The 16635-nt window shown below is 39.1% G+C and overlaps 1 protein-coding gene across 24 annotated transcripts in view; it reads left to right on the top strand.

Annotated features, from left to right (window-relative positions):
* Positions 1-16635, top strand: part of SCAPER (S-phase cyclin A associated protein in the ER) — a 555380-nt gene that overhangs the window by 46919 nt on the left and 491826 nt on the right. For 14 of the 24 annotated variants that reach the window (NM_001374332.1, XM_063716003.1, XM_063715990.1 and 11 more), the window contains 1 exon segment: positions 15689-15886. The exons of 5 other annotated variants lie outside the window; for them this stretch is intronic. In NM_001374332.1, the coding sequence (NP_001361261.1) occupies positions 15689-15886 (198 nt within the window). 24 annotated transcript variants of the gene reach the window in all.

Here is a 16635-nt window from a genome sequence, read left to right as displayed (position 1 = left end):
CATTCAGCCCTCGGCGGTTAATTTCCACAGTTTATGCTCTTAGCTCCTCTGCTACACCTTCCATGTTTGCCATTTCTTTTATGATTTTTCTTTCTTGATGTAATGATGCCTTTAGGTTGTAGGATAGTAAAGATATTTGGACTACAAAAATTTTAAATTGCTCTAATAAAATTCTGGAGAACACAAGCCTACTTTATCTTTTGAAAGTGTTTAGCATAATTATAGTTAGCTTTTTAATCCATAGTTATTTTCTCTGAACTTTTCATATGTTGTTATTTTATTTTATTTATTTAATTTAATTTTTTGAGATAAGGTCTCACTGTTGCCCAGGCTGAGTATGGTGGCACAATCACAGCTCACAGAATCACTTGACCTCCTGGGCTCAAGTAATTCTCCCATCTCAGCCTCCAGAGTGGCTGGGACCACAGGTGTACACCACTGTGCCTGGCTAACTTTTGATTTTTTGGACAATTATTTTGATATTTTTAAGTATCTAGTATGTATTATGTAAAATAAAATTTCATATGAGAAAAACATTGGCTTCTAATCATGATATCATTGTGAGTTCACAAAGAATCCCCCATCCCCACACACAAAGACACCAATGATTTTATATACATATATATGTAAAAAAGGTTAAAAATATATACACATATGTATGTTTTTAACATATACATATAAAAATATATACTTATATATGCACATATATACACATATACATGTATATATTTCTTATATATGTATATGTATTTTAACCTTTAGGTTCAGGGGTACATGTGCAGGTTTGTTATTTAGGTAAACTCGTTTCATGGGGGTTTGTTGTACAGATTATTTCATCACACAGGTACTAAGCCTAGTACCCAATAGTTATTTTTCCTCTTTCTTTTTTTTCTCCCACCCTCAAGGAGGCCCCTCTGTTTGTTGTTCCCTTCTTTGTGTTCATGAGTTCTTATAATTTAGCTCTCGTAAGTGAGGACATGCAGTATTTCGTTTTCTGTTTCTGCGATAGTTTGCTAAGGATAATGGCTTCCAGCTCCATTCATGTTCCAGCAAAATACATGATCTTGTTCTTTTTTATAGCTACATGGTATTCCATCGTATATATGTACCAAATTTTCTTTATCCAATCTGTTGTTGATGGGCATTTAGGTTGATTCTATGTCTTTGCTATTGTGAATAGTGCTGCAGTGAACATTCACGTGCATGTGTCTTTATGGTAGAATGATTTATATTCCTCTGGTAATATACCCAGTAATGGGATTGCTGGGTTGAATGGTATTTCTGTTTTTAGCTCTTTGAGGAATCGCCATACTTCTTTCCATAATGGCCGAACTAATTTACACTCACAGCAATAGCGTGTAAGTATTCTCTTATCTCCACAACCTTGCCAAGATCTGTTATTTTTTTGACTTTTTAGTAATAGCCATTCCGACTGGTGTGAAATGGTATCTCATTGTGATTTTGATTTGTGTTTCTCTAATGAACGGTGATACTGAGCTTTTTTTCATATGCTTATTGGCTGCACGTATGACTTCTTTAGAAAAGAGTTTGTGTTCTTTGCCTACTTTTTAATGGGGTTGTTTGTTTTTATCTTGTAAATTTGTTTACATTTGTTATAGATGCCAGATATTAAACCTTTGTCAGATGCATAGTTTGCAAAAATTTTCTCCCATTCTGTAAGTTTACTTTTTTTTTTTTTTTTTTTGCTGTGCAGAAGCTCTTAAGTTTAATTAGATCCCGTGTGTCAAATTTTGCTTTTGTGTCAATTGCTTTTGATGTCTTTGTCAAGAAATCTTTGCATGTTCCTATGTCCAGGATGGTATTGCCAGTTGTCTTCCAGGATTTTTATAGTTTTGGGTTTTACATTTAAGTCTTTAATCCATCTTGAGTTGATTTTTGTATATGGTATAAGGAAGGGGCCTAGTTTCAGTCTTCTGTATGTGGGTACCCAGTTATCTCAACACCGTATATTGAATAGAGAGTCCTTTCCCCATATCTTGTTTTTGTCTTCTTTGTCAAAGATCAGATAGTTGTAGGTGTGTGGCCTTATTTTTGGGCTCTCTCTTCTGTTCCATTGGTCTTTGTGTCTGTTTTTGTACCAGTACCATGCTGTTTTTGTTACTGTAGCCTTATAGCATAGTTTGAAGTTGGGTAGCATTGATGCCTCTAGGGTTTTTTGGTTTTTTTTTTTGGGATGGAGTCTTGCTCTGTCACCCAGACTGGAGTGCAGTGGTGCGATCTCGGCTCACTGCAAGTTCCGCCTCCTGGGTTCAGGCCATTCTCCTGCCTCAGCCTCCCAAGTAGCTGGGACTACAGGCGCCTGCAACCATGCCTGGCTAATTTTTTTTTTTTTTTTTTTTGTATTTTTAGTAGAGACGGGGTTTCACTGTGTTAGCCAGGACGGTCTCGATCTCCTGACCTCATGATCCGCCTGCCTTGGCCTCCCAAAGTGCTGGGATTACAGGTGTGAGCCACCGCGCCTGGCCACGTGTTTTTTTAAACTTAGGATTGCCTTGGCTATTTGGGCGTTTTTTTGGTTCCACATGAATTTTAAATAGTTTTTTTTATCATTCTGTGAAGGATGTCGTTGGTAGTTTGATGGGAATAGCATTGAATCTGTAAATTGATTTGGGCAGTGTGGCTGTTTTAATGATATTGATTCTTCCTATTCATGAGCATGGGATGTTTTTCCATTTGTTTGTGTCATCTCTGATTTCTTTAAGCAGTGTTTTGTAATTCTTCTTGTGGAGATGTTTCTCCTCCCTGGTTAGCTGTATTTCTAGGTATTTTATTCTTTTTTGTCGCAATTTTGAATTGGATTGCATTCCTGATTTGACTCTCAGCTTGGCTGTTGTTGTGTATAAGAATGCTAATGACTTCTTTGTTTTTGTTTTTTTTGAGACGGAGTCTCGCTCTGTCGCCAGGCTGGAGTGCAGTGGCACGGTTTCGGCTCACCACAACCTCCGCCTCCTGGGTTCAAGCGATTCTCCTGCCTCAGCCTCCTGAGTACCTGGGACTACAGGTGCGCGTCACCATGCCCAGCTAACTTTTGTGTTTTTAGTAGAGACAGGGTTTCACCATGTTGGCCAGGATGGTCTTGATCTGCTGACCTCGTGATCAGCCTGTCCCGGCCTCCCAAAGTGCTGGGATTACAGGAAGAATGCTAATGACTTTTGTACGGTGATTTTGTATCCTGAAACTTTGCTGAAGTTGTTTATCAGCTGAAGGAGCTTTTGTGCTGAGACTATGGGTTTTCTAGATACATAGAATCAAGTCATCTGCAAATGGATATTTTGACTTCCTCCCTTCCTATTTGGATGCCCTTTATTTCTTTCTCTTGCCTGATGGCTCTTGCCAGGACTTCCAATACTGTATTGAATAGGAGTGGTGAGAAAAGGCATCTTTGTCTTGTGCCAGTTTTCAGGGGGGATGCTTCCAGCTTTTCCCTTTTCAGTATGATGTTGGCTGTGGCTTTGTCATAGATGGCTCTTATTTTGAGGTATGTTCCTTTAATACCTCATTTATTGAGAGTTTTTAACATGAAGATATGTTGAGTTATATTGAAAGCTTTTTCTGCATCCATTGAGATAACTATGTGGTTTTTTTTTTCTTTAGTTCTGTTTATGTGATGAATCACATTTATTGATTTGCATATGTTGAAGCAACCTCGCATCCTGGGGATGAAGCCTACTTGATTTTTAATGTACTGCTGAATTTGGTTTGCATGTATTTTGTTGAGGATTTTTGTGTCAATGTTCATCAAAGATACTGGCCTGAAGTTTCTTTTTGTGTTGTGTCTCGGCCAGATTTTGGTATCAGGATGATACTGGCTTCATAGAACGAGTTGGGGAGGAGTTCTTTCTCCTCAATTTTTTTGGAATAGTTTCAGTAGGAATAGTACCAGCTTTTCTTTGTATATCTGGTAGAATTTGGCTGTGAATCCTTCTGGTCCTGGGCTTTTTTTGGTTGGTAGGCTACTTATTACTGATTCAATTTCAGAGTTTATTGTTGGTCCATTTAGAGAATCAGTTTGTTCCTGGTTCAGTCTTGGGAGAGAGTATGTGTCCAGGAATTTATCTGTCTCTTCTAGGTTTTCCAGTTTGTATGCATAGAGGTGTTCATAGTGGTTTCTGATGGTTATTTTTATTTCTGTGGGGTCAGTGGTAACATGACATTTCCAGTTGTGTTTATTTGGATATTCTCTCTTTTCTTCTTTATTAATCTAGCTAGTGGCCTATCTTATTAACTTTTTCAAAGAACCAACTCCTGGATTTATTGATCTTTTGAAAGGTTTTTAATGTCTTGATTTCCTTGGTTCATCTCTGATTTTGTTTATATCTTGTCTTCTGCTAGTTTTGGGGTTGATTTGCTCTTGCTTCTGTAATTCTCTTAGTTGTGGTGTTAGATTGTTAATTTGAGATCTTTCCAACTTTTTGATGTGGGTGTTTAGTGCTTAACATTGCCTTAGCTGGATCCCAGAGATTCTGGTATGTTGTATCTTTGTTCTCATTAGTTTCAAAGAACTCCTTGATTTCTGTCTTCATTTCATTATTTACTCAGAATTCATTCAAGTGCATGTTGTTTAATTTCATGTGTTGCATGGTTTTGGGTGATTTTCTTAGTTTTGACTTCCATTTTTATTACATTGTGGTCTGAAAGTGTGTTTGGTATGATTTCAGTTCTTTTTGCATTTGCTGAGGATTGTTTTATGTCCAATTATGAGGTCGATTTTAGAGTATGTGTGCCATGTGGCAATGAGAAGAATGTAAATTCTGTTGTTTTTGGTTGGAGAGTTCTGCAGAGATCTATCAGATCCATTTGGTACAAGGTTGAGTTCAGGCCCTGAATATCTTTGTTAATTTTCTGTCTTGATAATCTAATACTGCCAGTGGAGCATTGAGGTCTTCCACTCTTATGGCGTGGGAGTCTAAGTCTCTTTGTAGGTCTCTAAGAACTTGCTTTATGAATCTAGGTGCTTCTCCTGTGTTGGGTGCATATGTATTTAGTATAGTTAGGTCTTGTTGAATTGAATCCTTTATCATTACGTAATGCCCTTTTTTTTGTCTTTTTTTGATCTTTGTTGGCTCAAAGTCTGTTTTGTCTGAAGTTAGGATTGTAACCACTCCTTTTTTTCTGATTTCCATTTGCTTGGTAGATTTCCCTCCATCCCTTTATTTTGAGCCTATGTATGTCTTTATGTGTGATATGGGTCTCTTGAAGACAGCATACCATTGGGTCTTGTTTTTTTAAATCCAATTTACCACTCTGTGCCTTTTAAGTGGGGGCATTTAGCCCATTTACATTCAAGGTTAGCGATATGTATGGATTTGATCCTATCATGTTGTTGTTAGCTGGTTATTATGCTGGCTTGTTTGTGTGGTCACTTTATAGTATCCTTGGTCTGTGTATTTAAGTGTGTTTTTGTATTGGTTGGTAGCAGTTCTTCCTTTCTATATTTTGTGCTGCTTTCAAGATCTCTTGTCAGGCAGGTCTGGTAGTCATAAACTCTCTCAACGTTTGCTTGTCTGAAAAGGATCTTATTTCTTCTTTGCTTAGCAAGTTTAGTTTGGCTGGATATGAAATTCTTGGTTGAAGATTTTTTTTCTCTAAGAATGTTGGATATAGGCCCCCAGTCTCTTCTGGCTTGTAGCTGAGAGGTCTGATGTTAGCTTTATGAGGTTCCCTTTGTAGGTGACCTGCGCTTTCTCTCTATTAAAGCTACCTTTAACATTTTTTCTTTCATTTCAACCTTGGAAAATCCGATGACTACATGTCTTGGGGGTTGATCTTCTTGTGTAGAATCTTGCAGAGGTTCTCTGTATTTCCTGAATTTGACTGCTGGCCTCGCTATCAAGGTTGGGAAAATTTTCATGGATACTATCCTGAAGTAATTTTTCAAGTTGTTTGTTTTCTCCACATCCTTTTCAGGGATGCCAGTGATTCATAGATTTGACTTCTTTACACAATCCCACATTTCTCGGAGGTTTGTTCATTCCTTTTTCTTTATTTTTGTCAGTCTTATTTCAGAAAGCCAGCCTGATTCTTTCCTCAGCTTGATCTATTCTGTTAATACTTGTGATTGCATTGTGAAATGCTTAGCATGTTTTTTAGCCCTGTTAGATCCGTTAGGTTCTTTTTTATACTAGGTATTTCATTTATTAGCTCCTGTATTGTCCTATTGTGATTCTTAGTTTCCTTGGATTGGGTTTTGCCTGTCTCCTGAATCTCGATGATCTTTGTTCCTATCCATATTCTCTCTTTTTTTTTTCTTTTTTTTTTTTGAAACAGAGTCTTGCTCTTTCGCCCAGGCTGGAATACAATGGCACAATCTTTGCTCACTGTAACCTTCACCTCCTGGGTTCAAGTGATTCTCCTGCCTCATCCTCCTGAGTAGCTGGGATTACAGGTACCTGCCATCATGCCCAGCTGATTTTTGTATTTTTATTTTTGTAGAGATGGTGTTTCACTGTGTTGGCCAGGCTGGTCTTGAACTCCTGACCTCAGATGACCCTCCCTCCTCAGCCTCCCAAAGTGCTGGGATTACAGGCCCTATTCATATTCTGAATTCTATTTCTCTCATTTCAGCCAGCTCAGCCTGGTTAAGAACCCTTATTAAAGAACTGATGTGGTCATTTTAAGACATATGACACTCTGGTCATTTGAGTTACTGGAGTTCTTGCGTTGGTTCTTTCTTTTCTCTGAGTGTGGGTGTTCCTTTAACTGCAGTGTAGTTTGAGTAATTAATAGACTTCTATTCTGGATGTTTTCATAGTACTGAAGGTTTGTGCAAGGTCTTTATTTGTTGCTGACTTCTTTTGTTTGATTTCATGGGGATGGGTATGTTAGTGATATGGTTTGGCTCTGTGTCCCCACCCAAATCTCACCTTGACTTGTAATCCCCATAATCCCCATGTGTCAAGGGTGGGACCAGGTGGAAGTAATTGGATCACAGGGGTGGTTTTCCCCATGCTGTTCTCGTGATAGTGAGTGAGTCTCATGAGACCTAATGGTTTTATAAGTGTCTGGCATTTCCCCTGCTGGCACTCACTCTGTCCTGCCACTCTGTGAAGAAGGTGCCTGTTTCTCCTTTGCCTTCCGCCATGATTGTAAGTTTCCTGAGGGCTCTCCAGCCATATGGAACTGTGAGTCAATTAAACCTCTTTCCTTTATAAGTTACCCTGTCTCGGGTATTTCTTCATAGCAGTGTGAGAACGGACTAATACAGCAGCGTATTTTTGTGTTGAAGCTTTGGGATGTGATCCAGTAGGTGGTGCTTAAGTGTATTGGTCAGTTGATAGCTTCTTCCTTGGTCGTGTGGTTTCCTCACAGTTGTAACCTTGCTCCCTCTCAATGCTGTCAAAGTGTGGGTTCCTCTCCCACTGCCTTTAGATTGTGGCTTGACGCTCCCAGGCTGCCCACTGCAGCTCTGGGGTGATGTTTCCTCCGCAACTTGGAGCCAGCAGAGGAAGGGACTTTAGCAGTGGCATCACAGGATGGAGGGTCTGTGCTGTGGGCCCAAGCTGGAGGTTCCCTGTCTGTTGATGAGCAGGGGGTGGGTGGGACCCATGGGAGACAGACTGGCCTTCTCTCCTTGGGTTGATTGCAGTTTGTCGAAGGTGTGGATAAGGCACTTTGGGTCTTCGTTTCTTTGTTAGCCTGAGGGTAGCAAGTACTGTTCTATGGCAGAGGTAGTGGTAGAGAGGCTTTTGGTTGCCCCTAGGGGCTCCACCTCCAAGAAATGTGAAGCCACTGTTACTGAGGGTGTTCAGCCACTGGGATGGGGCGGCCGCACTGCTGTCATGAGCTTGGGGTTCTGCTTGTTGGGGAGCGGGGAGTTGAAGGTGCGCAGGGAGGAGAGGTTGGTCTCCTCTCCATATGGTTGCTGTGATGTACTGTAAGTTTGAGTGTAGCCCTTAGGCTCTTTGTGTCCTCCCCTAGTCCAAGGGCAGGAAGGATAGCACTGTTACTGTGGCAGTAGCCAAGGGGCTGTCGTATGCCTTTGGGAGCCTCTTCCCAGGGAAACTCTGTGTCACTACCAGTGGGTATGCTCAGCCATGGCTGGAGTGACTGTTCTGCATTCATGAGCCATAGGCCCTGCCTAGTGAAGAATAGGGGTGGGGGTTCCTAGAGAGGAGGGGCTGCACTCCTGTCTGTATGGTGGCTGTGGTGTGCTAAAAAATTACTAAAAAAAACCAGTTGATAGATTTTTAAGTACATATTATATTTTAAAAATTACATATTAAGATACATGAACTGACAAATTGAGTGTGTTATTTAATGTTCTTTTAGATACACATATAATAAACTATTATCTCAGAAGGGGTAGACATAAATCTTTGCCCGGGCTTGGTGGCTCACGCCTATAATCCCAGCATTTTGGGAGGCTGGGGCGGGCAGATCATGAGGTCAGGAGATCGAGACCATCCTAGCTAACACGGTGAAACCCCGTCTCTACTAAAAATACAAAAAAATTAGCTGGGCGTGGTGGCGGGTGCCTCTAGTCCCAGCTACTCGGGAGGCTGAGGCAGGAGAATGGCATGAACCCAGGAGGCAGAGCTTGCAGTGAACCAAACTGAGATTGCGCCACCGCACTCCAGCCTGGGCAACAGAGCAAGACTCTGTCTCAAAAAAAAAAAAAAAAAAAAAACTTTTAGGCCAGACGTGGGGGCTCACCCCTGTAATCCCAGCACTTTGGGAGGCTGAGGTGGGCAGGTCACCTGAGATTAGGAGTTCAAGACCATCCTGGCCAGCATGGTAAAACCCTGTCTCTACAAAAATAGAAAAATTAGCCAGGCATGATGGCTGTATTGTCAGCTACTCGGGAGGCTGAGGTGGGAGAACCACTTGAACCTGGGAGGCGGAGATTGCAGTGAGCTGAGATCACACCATTGCACTCCAGCATGGGCAACAGAGTGAGACTCCTTCTCAAAAAAAAAAAAAAAAAAAAGTCTTTATTTTTGTACTTCAGATAGTTTCAAAAACCTACAAAATACAGGGAGAGAGCTTCTTTTTAAATTTTAATTAAAAAAATGTTTTTAGAGGCAGGGTCTTGCTGTGTTTCCCAGGCTGCAGTGCAGTGGCATGATCATAGCTCACAGCAGCCTTGAACTCCTGGGCTCAAGCAGTCCTTCCACCTCAGCCTCCTGAGTGGCTGGGACTACAGGTGTGTGCCACCACACCTGGTTAGCTTTTTCATTTTTTGTAGAAATAGGGTCTTGCTGTGTTGCCCAGGCTGTTCTCAAACTTGTAAGCTCAAGCAGTCCTCTCATCTTGGTCCCCCGAAGTGCTGAGATTACAAGTGTGAGCCACTGCACTTGGCTGAGGAACTGCTTTAAAAATTAATTTTTGTGGGTACATAGTGGGTGTATATGTTTATGGGGTACATGAGATACTTTGATACAGGCATGCAGTGTGTAATAACCACATCGTGGAAAATGGGGTATTCATCCCCTCGAACACTTATCCTTTGTATTATAATCTAGTTACACTCTTTTAGTTATTTGAAACTGTACAATTAAATTATAGCCAGCCAGTGGTGTTCCCCAGTACTAGGTCTTATTCATTCTTCCCATTTTTTTTGTATTTTTTATCCTTTTATTTGTTAATATTTATTTGTTATACTTTAAGTTCTGGGATACATGTGCACAATGTGCAGGTTTGTTACATAGGTGTACATATGCCATGGTGGTTTGCTGCACCCATTCTTTCCATTTTTTTGTACCCATTAACTATCCCCACTTCCCCCCTACTACCCTGCTACCCTTACCAGACTTTGGTAACTATCCTTCTATTTTCTCTGAGTTCAATTGTTATGGTATTTAGCTACCACAAATAAGTGAGACCATGTGATGTTTGTCTTACTGTGTCTGGCTTATTTAATTTACGTAATGACCTCCAGTTCCATCCATATTAGTGCAAATGACAGGATCTCATTTTTTTTTTTTATGGCTGAATAGCAAGCACTTCATTGTGTATATGTACATTTTCTTTATCCATTCATCTGATGATGGCCACTTCCTTCCAAATCTTGGCTGTTTTGAACAGTGCTGCAACAAACATGAGAGTGCAGATCTCTTTGATATTCTGATTTCTTTTCTTTTGGGTATATACCCAGTAGTGGGTTTACTGGATCATATGATAGCTCTATTTTTGTTTTTTTAAGGAACCTCTAAACTGTTCTCCATATTGGTTATACTAATTTACATTTCCACCAACAGTGTACCAGGGTTCCATTTTTTTCCACATCCTCTCCATCTTTTGTTAATTGCCTGTGTTTTAGATAAAAACCATTTTAACTGGGGTGAGATGATAGCTCATTTTAATTTTCATTTGCATTTCTCTGATGATCAGTGATATTGAGCACCTTTTCATATGCCTGTTTGCCGTTTGTATGTCTTCTCTTGAGAAATGTTTATATTTTTTGCCCATTTTAAAGTTGGTTTATGAGATTTTTTCCTATTGAGTTGTTTTAGCTCCTTATGTATTCTGGTTATTAATCCCTTGTCAGATGGGTAGTTTGCAAATATTTTCTCCCATTCTGTTGTTTGTCCCTTCACTTTGTTGATTGTTTCCTTTGCTGTGCAGAAGTTTTTTTTTTAACTTGATGTGATCCCATTTGTCCATTTTTGCATTGTTGCCTGTGCTTATGGGGTATATTACTCAAGAAATTTTTGCCCAGACCAGTGTCCTGGAGATTTTCCCCAATGTTTTCTTGTAGCAGTTTCATAGTTTGAGGTCTTAGATTTAAGTCATTGATCCATTTTGATTTGAGGTTTGTATATGGTGAGAGAAAGTCAAATTTCATTCTTCTGCATACAGATATCCGGTTTTCCCAGCACCATTTATTGAAGAGACTGTCTTTTCCCCAGTACATGTTCCTGGCACCTTTGCTGAAAATGAATTCACTGTAGGTGTATGGATTTTTTTTTCTGGGTTCTTTATTATGTTCCATTGATCTGTGTGTCTGTTTTTATGCCAGTACCATGCTGTTTGAGTTACTATAGTTCTTTAGTATAACTTTAAGTCAGGTAATGTGATTCCTCCAGTTTTGTTCTTTTCGCTCAGGATAACCTTGGGTATTCTAGGTTTTTTGTGGTTCTGTATATATTTTAGGATTTTTTTTTCTATTTCTGTGAAGAATGTCATTGGTATTTTGAAGGGATTGTATTGAATCTATAGATTGCTTTGGATAGTATGGACGTTTTAATAACATTCATTCTTCCAGTTCATGGACATGGAATATCTTTCTATTTTTTGGTGTCTTCTTGAATTTCTTTTATCAGTGTATTCATTGTAGAGATCTGTCACTTCTTTGGTTAATTCCTAGGTATTTAATTTTATTTGTGTCTACTGTAAATGGAATTACCTTTTTTTTTTCAGATTGTTCACTGTTAGCATGTAGAAATGCAACTGGTTTTTGTATGTTGATTTTGTATCCTGCAACTTTACTGAATTTGTTTATCAGTTCTAATAGTTTTTGGTGGAGTCTTTAGATTTTTCTAAATATAAGATCATATTATCTGCAAACAAGGATAATTTGACTTCTTCCTTTCCAATTATTTCGTTCTCATGTCTGATGCTCTAAGTAGGACTTCCAGTATGTGCTGTTTTGAATAACAGTGGTGAAAGCAGGTATCCTTTTCATGTTCTAGATCTTAAAGGAAAGGCTTTCAGTTTTTCCACATTCAGTATGATACCAGCTGTGTGTCTGTCACGTATGTCTTTTATTATGTTGAGGTATGTTCCTTCTATGCCCAGTAGCTGAGGGTTTTTATCATGAAGGGATGTTGAATTTTGTTAAATGCTTTTTCAGCATGCATTGGAATGATTGTGTGATTTTTATTCATTTTGTTCTGTGATGTCACACTGATTGATTTGCATATTCTTAAACCATCCATGCATCCCTGGGATAAGTCACACTTGGTTATGATGAATGATCTTTTTAATGTAATGTTGAAAATGTTGAACATGTTCAGTTTGCTAGTATTTTGTTGAAGATTTTTGCATCAATGTTCATCAAAGATAGTGGCCTGTATTTTTGTTTTTTTTGATGTGTCTTTGTCTGATTTTGGTATCAGAATAATACTGGCCTCATAGAATGATTTTGGAAGTATTCCCTCCTCCTCTGTTTTTGGAATAGTTTGAGTAGGATTGATACTAGTTCTTTTTTAAATGTTTGGTAAAATTTAGCAGTGAAGCCTTCAGGGCCTGAGCTTTTCTTTACTGGAAGACTTTTTATTATGGCTTTGATCTTGTTACTTGTTATTGGTCTGTGCAGGGTTTGGATTTCTTTATGGTTCAATCTTGATAGGTGGTATGTGTCTTGGAATTTATCCATTCTCTCTAGATATTCCAATTTATTGGCATATAGTTTCTCATAGTAGCCACAAACTATCCTTTGAATTTCTGTGGTATCAGTTGTAATGTCTCCTTTTTCATCTCTAATTTTATTTATTTGGGTCTTCTCTCTTTTCTTGGAGAGCTTCTTAATCTGAGGTTGAAGATGGAGTCTGTGAACATGAAGAAAATATATGTTGAATGTAATACACGTGCATTTTTTTGGGGATAGGTCCATAGGTTTTCTCAGATTCTCAGGGGAGGCGATGAGCCTCTCAGAGAGGGATGAGTCAGAAGTCTCAGTTTCTTCCTCCCTCTTTCCCTGGCCTGCCTTTTTTTTTTTTTTCCTCTGTCTGTCTTTTTCTCTCAAAAGTCCTTGATTAAAACACTATTACCTCATGGAATCCAATTGTGTGTAACTTCTCTTGCAAGTTTAGATTGTTTTGTTATCGATTGAGTGCCTTGGGAAGCAGTTAGACATAGTAAGCCATAGTGGTAGTATAGTTACCTGATTAAGAATTCTGGCTTCGTCACTTAAGTTAATGTGAGGCTTGGGGATATAATTTAATTTAGCTAAACCTGTTTCCTCCTCTGTAAAATGGAGATAATATTAGTACTGGTAATATAAAATTGCTTCAACGATTAAATGAAGTATATGTAAATCACTTGGTGCAATGCTTGGCACATAGCAAGTATATCATGAATGTTAGATGCTGGTACAATTGTTATTATCACTGCTATTCTTTTTGTCGTCGTAAGTAGAGCCCTATATTTTAAAACTCTCTACTAGTTAACCAGCCTCTATGATTTTTTTTTTTTTTTTTTTTTTTGGCCAGGCACGGTGACTCATGTCTTTATTTTTATTTTTATTTTTGTTTGTTTGTTTGTTTTTTTAATTTATGAAGTATTTATTGATCATTCTTGGGTGTTTCTCGGAGAGGGGGATATGGGAGGGTCATAGGATAATAGTGGAGAGAAGGTCAGGAGATAAACACATGAACAAAGGTCTCTCGTTTTCCTAGGCAGAGGACCCTGTGGCCTTCTGCAGTGTTTGTGCCCCTGGGTACTTGAGATTAGGGAGTGGTGATGACTCTTAAAGAGCATGCTGCCTTCAAGCATCTGTTTAACAAAGCACATCTTGCACCGCCCTTAATCCATTTAACCCTGAGTTGACACAGCATAACTTTCAGAGAGCATGGGGCTGGGGGAAAGGCCATAGATCAACAGCATCCCAAGGCAGAAGAATTTCTCCTAGTCAGAACACAATGGAGTCTCCTATGCCCACACCTTTCTACACAGACACAGCAACAATCTGATCTCTCCTTCCTTTCCCCACACTTCCCGCCCCCCTTCCTTTCAACAAAACCGCCATTGTCCTCATGGCCCGCTCCCGATGGTCGCTGTCTCTTCCGAGCTGTTGGGTACACCTCCCAGACAGGGCAGCCGGGCAGAGGCGCTCCTCACCTCCCAGACAGGGCGCCTGGGCGAGATTTAAGGTCTCACTGTGTTGCCCTGGTCTGTTCTCAAACTGCTGGGCTCAAGTGATACTCCTGCCTCAGCCTCCTGAGTGGTTAGGACTACATGTGTATAATACTGTGCCTGGCTAGCCTCTGTTATTTGATGTGTCTTTTCTACCTTTCTTCACAAAGTTGGCAATTATTGCCATTAGTTTATGCACATTTTTTCTATAAGCATATTTTTTCTTCTTTTTGTCTTTCTTATGATAATCATACCTTACATTATTTGGACACTTACTGTTTGCTAGATGCATGTCAAACGCTCTGTGAACGTTGGAGCAGAAATTGAAAGATTGAGTTCTAGTTTCAGTTCTGTCATTCTTTTGACTTTGTCAAGAAATTCAGTCTGAGCCTCAGTTTTGTCATCTAAAAAATAGGAATAGTAATATTTGTCCTGTCTTTACAGCTTGTTGTGATGATTAAATGATAACTATGTTTTCAAAAACCCTTTATAAAATATGTTTTCTCCCCTTCTGGAATCTTTGTAAATAAAAGCCTTGGATAGAGCAGTCACACATAATGATAGAAACAGCTTAACCCCAAAGCATTATTGCCCGTTGTACATTATAAGCAAGGATGGTAAAATATTTGAATGATATACTTTATGATTTTAATTACTTATGATTATGAATGCTATATATATATACCACATTTTATGGATGTGTGATAAATTCATAAACAGGTGGGGATGAATGGCAGTAGTTTTGATAATTTCATAAGATTAGAGTCTGGATTCACAGGAAGCTGCTAGTCCTTTGCTGATCAATGTAGAAAAAAACTTTGGGAAGGAAGTATAATTCAGGAAACTTCCTAAGTTAATTTTAACTGTGAATGGTATATAGAAAGAAATGAGGTGGTCTGGAATATCTGGTAAAGAGCTATCAGCACTGAACCTTGGCCAGCAGTCTAATGGTAAGCCAGCAGTGTAATTGTAGAGCTGTAACTAGAAGATGGTCTCCTGTGGCAATGTGACCTTGAACAACTCAGCCTCTGAACCTCAATTTATTAATCTGTAAAGTGGAGGTAATAATACATACCTTAAGAAGTGTATGAAGAGGGTCAAGAGATATGTTAAGTTGATTTATAATATACATTTGTTCCTCAGTATCCATGGGGGATTGGTTTCATGATCTCTATATTAGTCCGTTTTCATACTGCTGTAAAGAACTGCCTGAGACTGGGTAATTTATAAAGGAAAGAGGTTTAATTGACTCACAGTTCAGCATGGTTGCAGAGGCCTCAGGAAACTCATACAATCATGGCAGAAGGCGAAGAGGAACCAAGGCACCTTCTTCACAAGGTGGCAGGAAGAACTGCCCAGCGAAGCAAGGAAGATCACCTTATAAAACCATCAGATCTTGTGAGAACTTACTATCATGAGAACAGCATGGGGGAAACTGCCCCCATGATTCAGTTACCTCCATCTGGTCTCTCCCTTTACATGTGGGGATTATGGAGATTATAATTCAAGATGAGATTTGGGTGGGGACAGAAAGCCTAACCATATCAGTCTCCCATGGATATCAGAATCTTTGGATGTTCAAGTCCCTTATATAAAATGGTGTAGTATTTGCATATAACCTATGCATATCCTCCCATAGACTTTAATCTTTAGATTGCTTATAATACCTAATGCAATGTAAATGTTATGTAAATAGTTGTTATACTGTATTGTTTAGAGAATAATGATAGGAAAAAAGTCCATACATGTTCAGTACAGATGCTTTTTATTTCTGGAGTAGTTTTGATTTGTAGTTGATTGAATCTTTATAAAAAATCCAAGCCCTGGAAGCCCTTTTATTTATTTATTTTCATGTTTTATTTTACTTCACCAGAGTACTGCAGTGGACTGTAAAATAACATCATCTATGACTGGAGATAAACACTTTGATAAAAGTCCCACTAAAACAAGGCACCCTCGGAAAATTGATCTAAGAGCTCGATACTGGGCATTTCTTTTTGACAATCTTCGCAGAGCAGTAGATGAAATCTATGTAACTTGCGAATCAGATCAGAGTGTGGTCGAATGTAAGGTAAGGTTTGCTTTGAGGCCTTGTAATCCATTTGAACTCAGATTCTTGAATTTTTGCTACATCTGACTTGATCTTTTTTTTTTCTTTGAGATGGAGTTTTGTTCTGTCACCCAGGCTGGAGTGTAGTGATGTGATCTTGGCTCATTACAATGTCTGCCTCCCAGGTTCAAGTGATTCTCCTGCCTTAGCCTCCTGAGTAGCTGGGATTACAGGCACATGCCACCACACCCGGCTAATTTTTGTATTTTTAGTAGAGACGGGGTTTTGCTGTGTTAGTCAAGCTGGTCTCGAACTCCTGACCTTAAGTGATCCACCCACCTCGGCCTCCCAAAGTGCTGGGATTATAGGCATGAGCCACTGTGCCTGCCCCTGACTGGATCATTTATCTCACTTTTTCTAGTTTTAATAAATTCTGTATGCTTTTCATTTAATTACCTCTTATGAAAAATTGTTCTTTTGGTCCATACACTAACATCAGCATTATGCTTCAGGTTTTCTTGATTTTGAAGATTTTTTTTTGGCATTACCTAATTATATATTTTATATTCTGTGAAGGATTTGGTAGAAAGCTGTCTTGATACATCGTTCTGGGCAGGGAATCAAAGGGTTGGATACACACTCAACATTATTTTAACATTCTTCTTATCTGTATTCTCCATTGGTGCTGTAGATGGCACTGGTGAGATTTCACATTCTTTGGTTTCATGTTTAATGTCTAATTGGACATTACTCCCTTTCCATTGAGATAC

Source organism: Pongo abelii, chromosome 16 (genome assembly GCF_028885655.2).
Source record: "Pongo abelii isolate AG06213 chromosome 16, NHGRI_mPonAbe1-v2.0_pri, whole genome shotgun sequence".
In the NCBI taxonomy this organism is placed as follows: Eukaryota; Metazoa; Chordata; class Mammalia; order Primates; family Hominidae; genus Pongo; species Pongo abelii.
This window is presented reverse-complemented; position numbering and strand designations above follow the sequence as displayed.